At 49.5% G+C, this 12,186-nt stretch overlaps 1 protein-coding gene across 3 annotated transcripts in view; it reads left to right on the top strand.

The window, feature by feature from the left end:
* Window positions 1-11,031, top strand: part of LOC109702590 (protocadherin beta-4-like) — a 37,589-nt gene extending 26,558 nt beyond the window's left edge. The window contains exons 2-3 of one of the 3 annotated variants that reach the window (XM_074076830.1): window positions 944-949; window positions 8,791-11,031. In XM_074076830.1, the coding sequence (XP_073932931.1) occupies window positions 944-949; window positions 8,791-10,809 (2,025 nt within the window). In that variant the 3' untranslated portion in view covers window positions 10,810-11,031. Of the gene's footprint in view, window positions 1-943; window positions 950-8,571 lie in introns of all 3 variants that reach the window. The other 2 variants (XM_074076829.1, XM_074076828.1) reach the window with 2 other exon arrangements.
* Window positions 11,032-12,186: the final 1,155 nt, after the last annotated feature.

The following is a 12,186-nucleotide window of genomic DNA, read 5'->3' as shown; positions in this document are numbered from 1 at the left end:
GCCAGTAATAGAAGGACTATTATTGGTCCTGCTAGTGCAGAGAGAAGGGTAACAAACCAAGGGGACTGGTTAAACCAAGATTCGAACCACCCTTCTTTTGCTTCCCTCTCCTTCTTCTGTTGCTCTAGACCTTCCCGAAGTTTAGACATAGAGTCACGAACGACCCCGGTGTGGTCGGCGTAAAAGCAACATTCCTCTCCTAGAGTTGCACAGAGGCCTCCATTCTTAAGGAACAGTAGGTCGAGCCCTCTCCGATTCTGGAGGACCACTTCAGACAAGGAAGTTAGAGACTTTTCAAGGTGACTAATGGATTTTTCAATGCAGTCTAGGTCTTCATCGATGGCTGCCCTAAGGGAGGTGAGGCCTGATTGTTGAGTGACCAGGGAGGCTATGCCGGTGCCTGCCCCGGCCAGACCTATCCCGAATAGGGTGGCGATGGTTAATGTGGTAATGGGCTCTCTTTTCGTCCAAGGGCGATCAGACCAATAAAGAATGAGATGTTCGGCTGGGTGGTATAGGATCCTGGGTACCACTATTACCATCAAACAATACTCCCGGGAGGCGTTAAAAACTGATCCAGCCAAATGGGGAGTCAGCCCAGTTAGTGAGCATGTCCACCAGGCACCTCCATCCGGAGTTATCCAATGGGAGGTATTCCAGCTTGGGTGCTCATTTATAGTGGCACACAGCCTTTTATCCCTCCTTGGGACCTTTCCTACACAAGTTCCTCGGCCACTGACCTGAGCCATGGTTAGGCCGGCGGGTCGGGCCTCCCAATTTGTTGTAGGAACAGTGGCGTTAACTGTAAAGGAGGAGTTAACCCCTATGGCCTCGTAAAAAGGGGGTGATGGACTGTAGCAGAGCCAGCAAGCTTCAGTTAGATTAGGGGCTGTCCTATTCAAGGTCTTAAATGTAGCAAGCAATAAGGTTTCTAAGGGGTTAGGTGGTGGTGTGAAGGGAATGGTGGTGGTGGGCCCTGGAAGCGTCATCTTGGAACTTTGGGAGTTGCTGGGAGCAATACTTTGGAATGTCTGGGGGTTTTGGGTTGTGCACGGAACTAACTTGGACTTTCCGACAACTCTGGTTTTGACTTAGGATTAGGTTTTAACACAGGATTAGGTCCTACAGGGTTAGAGATAGGCTCAAGGTGCAACAATATCTGGAATAAGACCCCTCTCCATGGCCGTTTGTAGGGCAGGAGACCCCATGTCAGTCCGCTTACCCATCTCCGCTCCTTCTTTCCCTTCTCTGTAAAGGAGATCTTTACTAAATTCGACCCTTGTTCTACCTGCCACCGGTTGTAGGGCTTAACAAATTGCATAGTAATCAAGTCTGGGGTCACTGCCCATTTCCATTCACCATCATTGGTCACTACACATTTCCAATGGGCGCAATAAAAGCTTTCTATACCCCCACAGTCCCGGTGCCATGCGCCGGACTCATATCCCGGGCAGGCGAAAAACCCGTTGGAACGGAGGGCCTGGCGGTCAAGGAGAGAGGATATATCTCCCAATGCCCTTTTTCTCATATAATGCCCTTGCTGGTTTTGAGGGAGGTTGTAGAAAGTGCCCAATACCATTTCTAGATCTACATACAGTTCAGGCCACCAAGTCCATTGAGTGGCTGCTGGGTGCGAGGTTAGGTTCCATTCTTCGTGGGTGTCTCCGCTCCTCAAAACCCAGGTCTGTTTGTATGGTCGATGAGAGTTGTTTCCGGTCACACCCTGGAGGATTACCAGTAGAGTACCTACGATGGCTGTGGGGAATAGGGGACATCGCCTTCGCTTCCAGGAGGGTCCCGCACCAGCCGGAGCTTGAGTGGGTTTGTTGGATGCTTTCGTGCAGACCAATTTTCCTGTTTTTCCTCTGGAGGGTGTGCCCATCTTACATGGGAATGGTGTACCCATGCTGCAATCCCGTCGACCTTGAGGGCGGTAGGGGTAGTAAACAGTACAACATAAGGTCCTTTCCATCTAGGTTCTAGGGTTTTGGACTGATGTCTTTTAACCCATACCATATCCCCCGGGACTATGCCATGTCCGTGTTCGGGGTCCTCTCTGCAGTATGGTACGCTTGAATTAGGGGCCATATTTGTTGTTGTACTTTAGCTAAAGCCTGTAACGTAATCCGATAATTTGGGGCCAGATCATCTAGTCTCGGGCTTAAGGTCCTTTGAATAATGGGGGGTGGAGCCCCATACAGAATCTCAAAGGGAGTTAGCCCATGGACATATGGGGAGTTCCGGACTCGGAAGATGGCCAAGGGAAGGAGCGTCACCCAATCACGCCAGTCTCCAGGGCCAATTTGGCTAAAGTCTCCTTTAGTGTCCTATTCATCCTTTCTACTTGCCCTGAGCTCTGGGGGTTGTATTCACAATGTAACTTCCAATTTGCCCCCATAGCCTGGGCTAGTCCCTTCAGGACTTTACTAACGAAAGCCGGGCCATTATCTGACCCAATTGCCTCGGGCACTCCGTATCTGGGTATGATTTCCTCTAGCAAAGCCTTTGCTACTACCTGACTTGTCTCCTTCTTTGTAGGAAAAACCTCCACCCAGCCCGAAAAGGTGTCTATGAATACCAGCAAATATTTATACCCAAACTTTCCTGGTTTTATCTCAGTAAAATCCACTTCCCAACTTCTTCCTGGAGTCCTCCCTCGTTCCCAAGTACCTGTATGGTGCCCCTTCCTTCGTCCTGGTTTCATGACTGTGCAGCTGGCACAATCTTCCACAATCTGGCGGACTGCTACGGTCTGGTTCGGAAATCGGAGCTGCGCGGATGTCAGCAGGTCTAACAATTTTCTCCGCCCCAAATGGGTGGACTTATGCAAGTTAATCAACAGGAACTGTCCGAGTTTTTCGGGCAGAATTAACTTGCCTTCCAGGTCGCTTCTCCATCCGTTTTGCCCTTCTCTAATGGGGGAGTGGGCCCTCATCCAGGTGAAATCCTCCGTGGAGTATTCTGGTCGGGGGGTAGTGAAGGGAGCTCTGGGACAGGCACGTCTACAGCCGCGACCATGGAAGGACTCACCATTGCTGCTCTCTTTGCTTCCTGATCTGCTCTGTTGTTGCCGACTGCTTCCGGTGTCTTGGCAGACTGGTGGCCTGGGACATACATCACTGCCACTGCCTTCGGTTTTTCCACTGCCATTAATAGACGCTGGACCTCGGTCAGGTTCTTCAGATTCTTCCCTTCTGCTGTGTGGAACCCCCTTTCGCGATAGATGGCCCCGTAGACATGGATGGTACCGAAAGCATAGCGACTATCGGTGTAGATATTGACTCGTTTCCCTTTTGCCCTCTCCAGGGCCTCTGCCAAGGCAATTAATTCCGCTTTTTGGGCTGAGGTTCCAGGTGGGAGGGCGCTGCTCCACACCGTATTTCCTTCTTGGTCGACTACAGCTGCCCCTGCTCTTCGGACTCCATCTTGGACAAAGCTGCTTCCATCCGTGTACCAGTTTAATTCACAGCTAGACAGGGGGGTATCCTTTAAGTCAGCCCATGCCTGTGTAACTTCAGAGAGGAATTCTTTGCAGTCATGAACAGGTGTCTGTAGTTCCGGATTAGGCAACAGGGTGGCAGGGTTCAGGGTTACGGGATCTGTGAATGTGATTCGAGGGGAATCCAACAAGAGCCCCTGGTAGTGGGTGAGCCTGGCATTTGTCATCCATTTCCCGGGGGGTTGTTTAAGGATTCCCTCCACCGGGTGAGGGGCCATTACCCAAAGGTCCTGTCCAAAAGTTAATTTATCGGCTTCTCTCACTAGCATGGCGATGTCCGCTATGATATGAAGGCAAGGGGGCCATCCCGCTGCTACTGCATCTAATTTTCTGGAAAGGTATGCCACAGGTCTCTTCCAGGGGCCCAGTTGTTGGGTCAGGACTCCTTTGGCTACCCCTTTTCTTTCATCTACAAATAGAGTGAATGGTCTTGTGGGATCTGGCAAGGCTAAGGCAGGGGCCTGTAAAAGAGCATTCTTTAGCTGGTCAAAGGCCTGTTGTTCTCTTTCCCCCCATCTCCAATTCGGAGCCTCTTGGTGGCCTCATATAAGGGTCTGGCTATCTCTGCAAATCCCAGAATCCAGAGTCTGCAGTATCCTGCGGAGCCTAGGAATTCTCTTACTCTCCTAGTGGATGTGGGGGATGGGATAGCCAAAATAGTCTGTTTCATGGCATCAGTAAGCCACCTTGCCCCATCTGCGATCCGATAACCCAGATATGTCACTGACCTTTTACAGATGTGGGTTTTCTTGGCACTCGCCCGATATCCCAGCTCACCTAATTCCGTTAGCAGGTGTTCGGTAGCCTTGTTGCATTCCTCTCGGGTTTCTGCCGCTAACAGTAAATCATCAACATACTGCAATAGAGTGACTCGTGGGTGGCTTTGGCGAAAGTGTTCCAGGTCCTGGCTCAGGGCCTCGTTAAACAGGGTGGGAGAATTTTTAAATCCTTGCGGCAGTCTGGTCCAAGTAAGTTGTCCAGATTGGCCCCCATCCTCATGCCACTCGAAAGCAAATAGCGGCTGGCTAATTTCTGACAATGGAATGCTGAAGAAAGCATCTTTCAGATCAAGGGTTGTATACCACACCTGTGAGGGGGGTAGGTGGCTGAGCAAGGTATAAGGATTCGGAACGGTGGGATGAATGTCCTCCGTCCGTTCGTTGACCTTGCGCAGGTCTTGCACAGGCCTATAATCCTTGCCTCCCGGCTTTTGGACGGGGAGCAGAGGTATATTCCAGGCAGACCGACAAGGCCGCAGTACTCCTTCCTTTAATAGCCTGTGGATATGAGGGGCTATGCCTCTTCGAGCCTCCTCGGGCATAGGATACTGTTTTACCCGAATGGGAAGAGCGGAAGCCTTCAATTGTATAACTACGGGAGGGAGGTGTTTGGCGAGCCCAATTCCTGCAGTCTCTGCCCAGGCCATGGGAAATCTTTTTACCCATTGGGCCATGTCCCCCCCTGACTCTGGCTGACTCTCAAACAGGCGATGTTCGTCAACCAATGATAGGGTCAGGACATGTATTGGGCTCCCCTCTCGATCAGTTACAATTATTCCGTCTGATTCAAAATGGATATGGGCCCCAATTTTGGTGAGTAGGTCCTGACCGAGCAGGGGGGCAGGGCTCTCAGGAACAACCAGGAAGGAGTGTGTGACCTGGTGTTTTCCTAAGTTTACCCTTCTTTTGGTAGTCCATGTACATAACTGTGTACCGGTGGCCCCCTGAACGACACTTGTTCGTTCCTTGTTCAAAGGTCCATGTGCCTTGTTTAAGACCGAATACTGGGCGCCAGTATCCACCATGAATCCCATCGGCTTCCCCTCCACATGTATTGTTACCCAAGACTCGGGGAGGTCCGAGCCCCGTCTCCTTCAGTCCTCTTCTCCAGCTAGGAGGACTCTGGCCTGCTCTACTACTTGCTCCCTTTCCCTTCTGTCCCCCGGTCTCCTTTCAAACCTTCTTCTTCTCTTTAACTTAGGACATTCTCTTTTCCAATGCCCAGTTTCCTTACAGTAAAAACAGTGTTCCTTATCCGGGGTCCTGGAGTGGCCCCCTCCCTGGGGCGAGTCTCGGACACCCGCTAAGAAAATACGGGCCAGTTCTCTTTGTTGCTTTCGGTTTTCCTTAGCCTGGAACTCCCTGTCCTCCTTTCTCGATTTCTCCTGGGCTTCCCTGTCTTCCTTTCTCCTCCTTTCCTCCCTTTCTTCCAGAGTTTCCCTAGCAGTAAAGACCTTCTCTGGTATTTGTAGCATCTCTCTAATGGTCATTTCCCCTAAGTTCTCCTGTTTATTGAGTTTTCTCCTAATATCTGGAGCTGCCTGATTAATGAATGAGAGCACCACAGCAGACCGGTGGAGCTCCACCTCAGGGTCAATAGGGGTGTACTGACGGTATGCCTCGTAGAGGTGCTCTAAGAAACTGGCCGGGCTTTCGTTTTCCCCTTGAACGACTGCTTTCACTTTTGCAAAATTGGTGGGCCTTCTAGCGGCCGCTCAGAGACCGGCCATAAGAGTCTGGCGGTAGATCCGAAGACGCTCCCTACCTTCTGCGGTCCCGAAATCCCAATCAGGGCGGCGTAGGGGAAAAGCCTCGTCTATGGCCGGTTGGAGAGTTGTGGGTCTCCCATTATCCCCCAAGACGTTCTTCCTTGCTTCGTTGAGGATGCGCTCTCGTTCCTCTGTCGTAAAAAGAGTATTGAGCAGCTGATGACAGTCATCCCAAGTGGGACGGTGTGTATGCATGACGGACTCCAGGAGATCTATGAGACACTTGGGGTCTTCTGAAAAGGGTGGGTTCTGCGTCCTCCAGTTATATAGATCACTGGAGGAGAAGGGCCAGTACTGAAACTGTTGCCCCCCTCCCGGTCCCCCTTGGCCTACCATCCGGACTGGAAGTGTAGGGACAGTTTCCTCCCCCTGGGTTGATGAGGAGGGCCCATCTTCTCCCTCCCTTTCCCGAACCCCTCAGGGGCGAAGTCTTCCACCTATTCCTCCTCCTGCTGCCAGTCCTGTTGAAGAGGATGAGGAAATTTCCTCCTCTGGGGCACTGGCTTGGCCAGGGGGAGTCATATGGAGGCGGCCGATCTTTCTCTGCCCCTGCGAGGGATGGGTAAAGGGGGGAACTCTCTGGTAAAACTGGAGATGGTAAGGGAGGTGTCCTGTTCTGGGGACCGGGAAGAGGAGGTTTTTCCTCCTCCTTTATGACCAAGGCGGGCGTGACTGGGGTTTTAGCCCCGGGAGCCGAACTGGAGGGATGAGCCAGAAAAGCTGTTAACCATGGGGGGGGGTTCCTCGCCAGATCCTCCCAAACCATAATATAAGGGACTTGATCTGGATGGCCTCGTTTGCCAGGCGGGAAAATAACTGCCTTAACCTTAGTGATCAAGTCTAGAGAGAGGGAACCTTGAGTAGGCCATCCGACTCCGAAGGTGGGCCATTCTGCAGAACAAAAGGTGTTGAACTTACCTTTCTTGATGACTAGACCCGCATTTAAGGCCCTTTCTTTAACTTCTGAAAAGTGAGAAAGGATCAAAGGCTTTGGGGTTGTTTGTCCCTGTCCCATTGTGGAAGGAGACTCAAACACCAAGAGAGATAGAACAAAAAGGGTAAAGGCAACAATAATTCCACACACACACAACACTCTCCAGCACTCGCTCGGACCGGTCCTTCTTTCACACTGGTGCGCACCCCATTCAACCTCCTCACCGTCCCGCTTGCATATCAGGCCGAAGGGCGTCCACTTGACGGGTGGTTGGTCAACTAGCTCAATTAGTTCTTCACCTGGCACCAGGATTCCTAAAATGCTCGAGCCCAAATGAGAGGAGAACCTCTCCCGGCAGGACCCTGCGGTCCTCCTAATGAAATTCTCAGAATAGAACTCCCTGGGGATTGGTCGAATCCCCGCCGCGGCCCAAATGGAACACTCAAGTTCCTCCAAATGAGGGTCTTGGATCCCCTCCCAACGCCTAGGACTTGGGATCACCCCTGCTTTCTCGCGGCTAAGTTCTGTCTCTCGAGAGAAAATGAAATCTCGGTGGGACCTCCAAATGTAAGGGATGGGAATCCTATTCCCTTGAGAGACAGAAAGCCAGCCGAGAAGGTAATTGCCAAAGCAGAGTTTATTTAACTGGCTAGCCAGGATCGAGCTCCAGTATGGACACGCAGGTCCAGTCAGGAAAGCTCGACCCCCAGTCTTCTTAGGGGAAAGCTTATATAGTCCATTTCCAGCCATTACAATGAAAAACCCGCACATTTCTTAACCAATGATTTTGTAACATCCCCCCTCATTTCAGCCTATTGAGCAACAGAACAGTAACAAGCATACTTCGTTTATCTGCATTGGGCAGGCAGGCAGAACACGTCCTGCACATAGCTCACATCCTGCACGTTTCCCCTGCAATCGTGTCTGAGTCATGTCCTGCTGCTTTGTTCATCTTATCTATACCAAAGATGGGAGGGGGTTATAGTTTTGTCTGTCATAACAGAGTTTAGTCCCTCTCACTTTGTGCTCAGAATTATTCTAGCTCATTATCTACAATAATCAAATGCCAAATTTTAAAAATATTATACATGCTTTTTAAAATAGCTTTCATTTGAAAACATACCAAAGGCGCTTTGCCTTGAAAACATTACTTTCTCAATCAGAACGCAGGGTGGTGCTGCAGGCTAAGATTGTGAATACAAGTAATGCTCCCAAGGAGCTCACTTACTCTGTATTGCCAGACATAGGTTTTTTTTTTTTTTTTTGTATGAGCAAGAAGCTCTGCAAGGAATACAGAGCTTCAAAAGGGTTTGATCACCGATATATCAAATTACTTCAAAATTAAAAGAAATTTTGTGGCAATTCCTCCAAGCAAGAAACTCGAATTCAATGTCTCAAGTGTTTTTGAGATTCCTGAAAGAATTGGATGTAAGCACAAAGATGGAGAAGACAGAGAAAAATCATCCAAACAGGCAAGTGATAGTCTTTGTTTTAATCGCGTTCTTGCCTCTGGTTCACTTTGAGCCTATTCATTATTCTGTGCCAGAGGAAACAGAGAGCGGCTCCTTTGTAGCCCATCTGAGCAAGGAGCTGGTACTGGGAATTGGGGAACTGGCCACCCGGTCAGCACGGGTGGTGTCTGACGATGACAAGCAGCATTTGGTGCTGGATCTTCAGACTGGAGATTTGCTTCTGAGGGAGAAACTAGACCGGGAAGACCTGTGTGGTTCTAAAGATCCGTGTGTACTACATTTCCAAGTGTTCCTGGAAAGGCCAGCGCAATTTTTTCAAGGAGAATTATTGATCCAGGACATAAATGACCATGCTCCAGTGTTCCCGGATAGAGAAGTGCTCCTGAAAATACTGGAAAATAGTCAGCCAGGCACTGTATTTCCATTGCAATTAGCCGAGGATTTGGATGTGGGCAGCAATGGGATTCAAAAATACACTATCAGCCCTGATTCTCATTTTCACGTTCTCACTCGAAATCACAGTGAGGGCAAGAAATACCCAGACTTGGTACAGGACAAAGCGCTGGATCGAGAGGCACAGGCTGAGTTCAGCTTAACCCTCATGGCGGTAGATGGTGGGTCCCCACCAAGGTCTGGCTCAGTCTTGGTTCAAATCCTGGTCATGGACGTCAATGACAATGCTCCCGAGTTTGTGAACACCCCATATGGGGTGCAGGTCCTGGAGAACAGCCCTGCGGATTCAGCAATCCTTAGCGTCTTGGCTAGGGATGCAGATGCTGGGGAATTCGGGACTGTTTCCTATGGCCTGTGGCAAGCATCCGAGGAAATTCAGCAAACTTTCTCCATAAACGAGGTCACTGGAGAAATCCGACTGAAGAAGAAATTGGACTTTGAAAAAATCAAATCTTACCATGTGGACCTTGAGGCCAGGGATGGAGGAGGCCTTTCTGGGAAAGGCACTGTGGTCATAGAGGTGGTGGATGTGAATGACAACGCCCCAGAACTCACCATATCTTCACTCACCAGCGCCATCCCAGAAGATGCTCCTGAGACAGTAGTCTCAATCTTCCGAATTCGAGATAGAGATTCTGGAGACAATGGGAAGATGATTTGCTCCATTCCAGACAACCTTCCCTTCGTTCTAAAACCGACATTCAAGAATTTCTACACCCTGGTGACAGAAAGGCCACTGGACAGAGAGAGCAGATCCCAGTACAACATCACCTTCACGGTTTCAGATCTGGGGACTCCCAGGCTGCAAACGGAGCACAGCATAAGCGTGCAGGTGTCCGACGTGAACGACAACGCCCCGGCCTTCACGCACACCTCCTACACCCTGCGGGTGCGCGAGAACAACGGCCCCGGCCTGCACATAGGCAGCGTGAGCGCCACAGACAGGGACGCGGGCACCAACGCCCAGCTCACCTACTCGCTGCTGCCGCCCCCAGAGCCGCACCTGGCCCTCGCCTCGCTCGTGGCCATCGACGCGGACAGCGGGCAGCTGTTCGCCCTGAGGCCGCTGGACTACGAGGCCCTGCAGGCCTTGGAGTTCCGCGTGGGCGCCGCCGACCGCGGCTCGCCCGCGCTCAGCAGCCAGGCGCTCGTGCGCCTGCTGGTGCTGGACGCCAATGACAACTCGCCCTTCGTGCTGTACCCGATGCAGAACGCCTCTGCGCCCTGCACCGAGCTGCTGCCCAGGGCGGCCGAGCCGGGGTACCTGCTCACCAAGGTGGTGGCGGTGGACGGCGACTCGGGCCAGAACGCATGGCTGTCCTACCAGCTGCTCAAGGCCACGGAGCCCGGGCTCTTCAGCGTGTGGCCGCACAATGGCGAGGTGCGCACCGCCAGGCTGCTGAGCGAGCGCGACGCGCCCAAGCACAGGCTGCTGGTGCTGGTCAGGGACAATGGCGAGCCGCCGCTGTCTGCCAGCGTCACGCTGCACGTGCTGCTGGTGGATGGCTTCTCCCAGCCCTACCTGCCGCTGCAGGAAGCGGCGGCCGAGCAGGGGCGGGGCGACGCGCTCACCTTGCACCTGGTGGTGGCCTTGGCGTCGGTGTCGTCGCTCTTCCTCTTGTGTGTGCTGGTGTTCGTGGCGGTGCGGCTGTGCAGGAGGAGCAGGCCGGCCTCTCTGTCTGGCTGTGCGGTGCCCCAGGGCCACTTTACGGGCAACGTGGTGGATTTCAGTGGTGTGAGGACCCTGTCCCACTGCTACCAGTATGAGGTGTGTCTGACTGGAGAGTCTGGGACTGGTGAGTTCAACTTCCTGCAGCCAGTACTCCCAAAGCTACTGATTGAGGACGCTGGGAGAGAAGTTAAGGAAAATCCCAACCGTAGGAATAGTGCTGTGTTCAATTAAGGGTTGTGTTTGTTTCAGTGAATCTCATTAACTTTGGCAAATTTCCCATTGCAATGCCTTTAACACATTACGTTGTCTACTTCTTACCACTTCTCTAAATCCATCTAAATTCCTGACAGCACCAAAAGTGTTCTCTTTTAGTGGCATTAACTATTCTTAGCATTTTTAGTTTTACTGGCTATTGAGTGCATGTTTTCTCTACATTTTATGTAATGGTGATATTTCAGAACAATAAATTACTCAAGTAGTATAAATGTTTTATTGACGTGAACGTCTTAGTGTTTTGTTAAATAGTTTGACATTTTGATGAAATCTTGATTTTTCTGTCTATTTGAGGTAACTGTCTTTAACTGTGAAGTTCACCTTTTCAACACACAGTATTTGTAATTCTTTCTTAGTTACTTTGACATTTCGGGTTGGCTAGCAGCTTTAGCTGCTGAATAACCATGAACATTCAACTTCGCATTCTTATTTCTCCCATATTATACATGCACTTCATTAAAACATTAATACACAAGGCTGTTACTCTTCCCGATGTAAGCACTATATAAGCCAGAGATTATTTTAATTGCTACTTACCAAGCACATTGTGTTATACAAATACTGATTTAGAAATTTTAAGTAATTCTCATTTTATGAAAGTTTTTTAAAAATTCGCATAATTTATCTTCTTATTTAGTAAATTTCAGTGTAAAATCATTGACATAATACTTTACAAAATAATTTCAGAACCTGAATTATGCCCCAGATTCTTCCAAAGAATTTAGGACTCATGAAGGTGTCATATCTCTCCTTCTCCTTCCTTTACCTGATATTCACAAGTCCAAGTACAGTTACCGTGTGGATTGGTTTTATTTTCCTGCAGCTTCTCACATTTCTAAATAGGAAATTTCTTCGAAATTTTGGCTGTTCTATTTAGTTCTGGTTGTTGCTTTTCTCAGAATTTTTACTTTACTAAAATAGATATGGACAGTATTTGTTGGCAAAATAATGATTCCTCATTAATGTTTAACAATCCTCAGTTGTGTTATTTAATATAACAGTCATTCTGAGTTAACATAATTTTTCAACCAAACTGAATCTGCACTTGCATAAAATAGTATAATTTTGTTCCAGAAGAGATTAGAACAGTAATGAATTTACAGAATTACAGAGTTTACAGAATAAGCATTATGCATTATGTTCAGTGAGCTGAGTAAGCTGATAGTAAGACTTCTAACATCTTCAACTGATATGAATATGACTATAAAGCAACTTTATTGAACTTTTGGCAGAGTATGAGCTATTTAAGAGCATATTTTATAATCTTATATTTGTTTTAAAATCTCAAATATCATTCTACTGAGGTTTAAGTACTTGTTCTTCTCTGTGCATTAC

This window comes from Castor canadensis, chromosome 6 (genome assembly GCF_047511655.1).
Source record: "Castor canadensis chromosome 6, mCasCan1.hap1v2, whole genome shotgun sequence".
Classification (NCBI taxonomy): domain Eukaryota; kingdom Metazoa; phylum Chordata; class Mammalia; order Rodentia; family Castoridae; genus Castor; species Castor canadensis.
The sequence above is the reverse complement of the archived record's forward strand: the minus strand, read 5'-3'. Positions and strand labels throughout refer to the sequence as shown.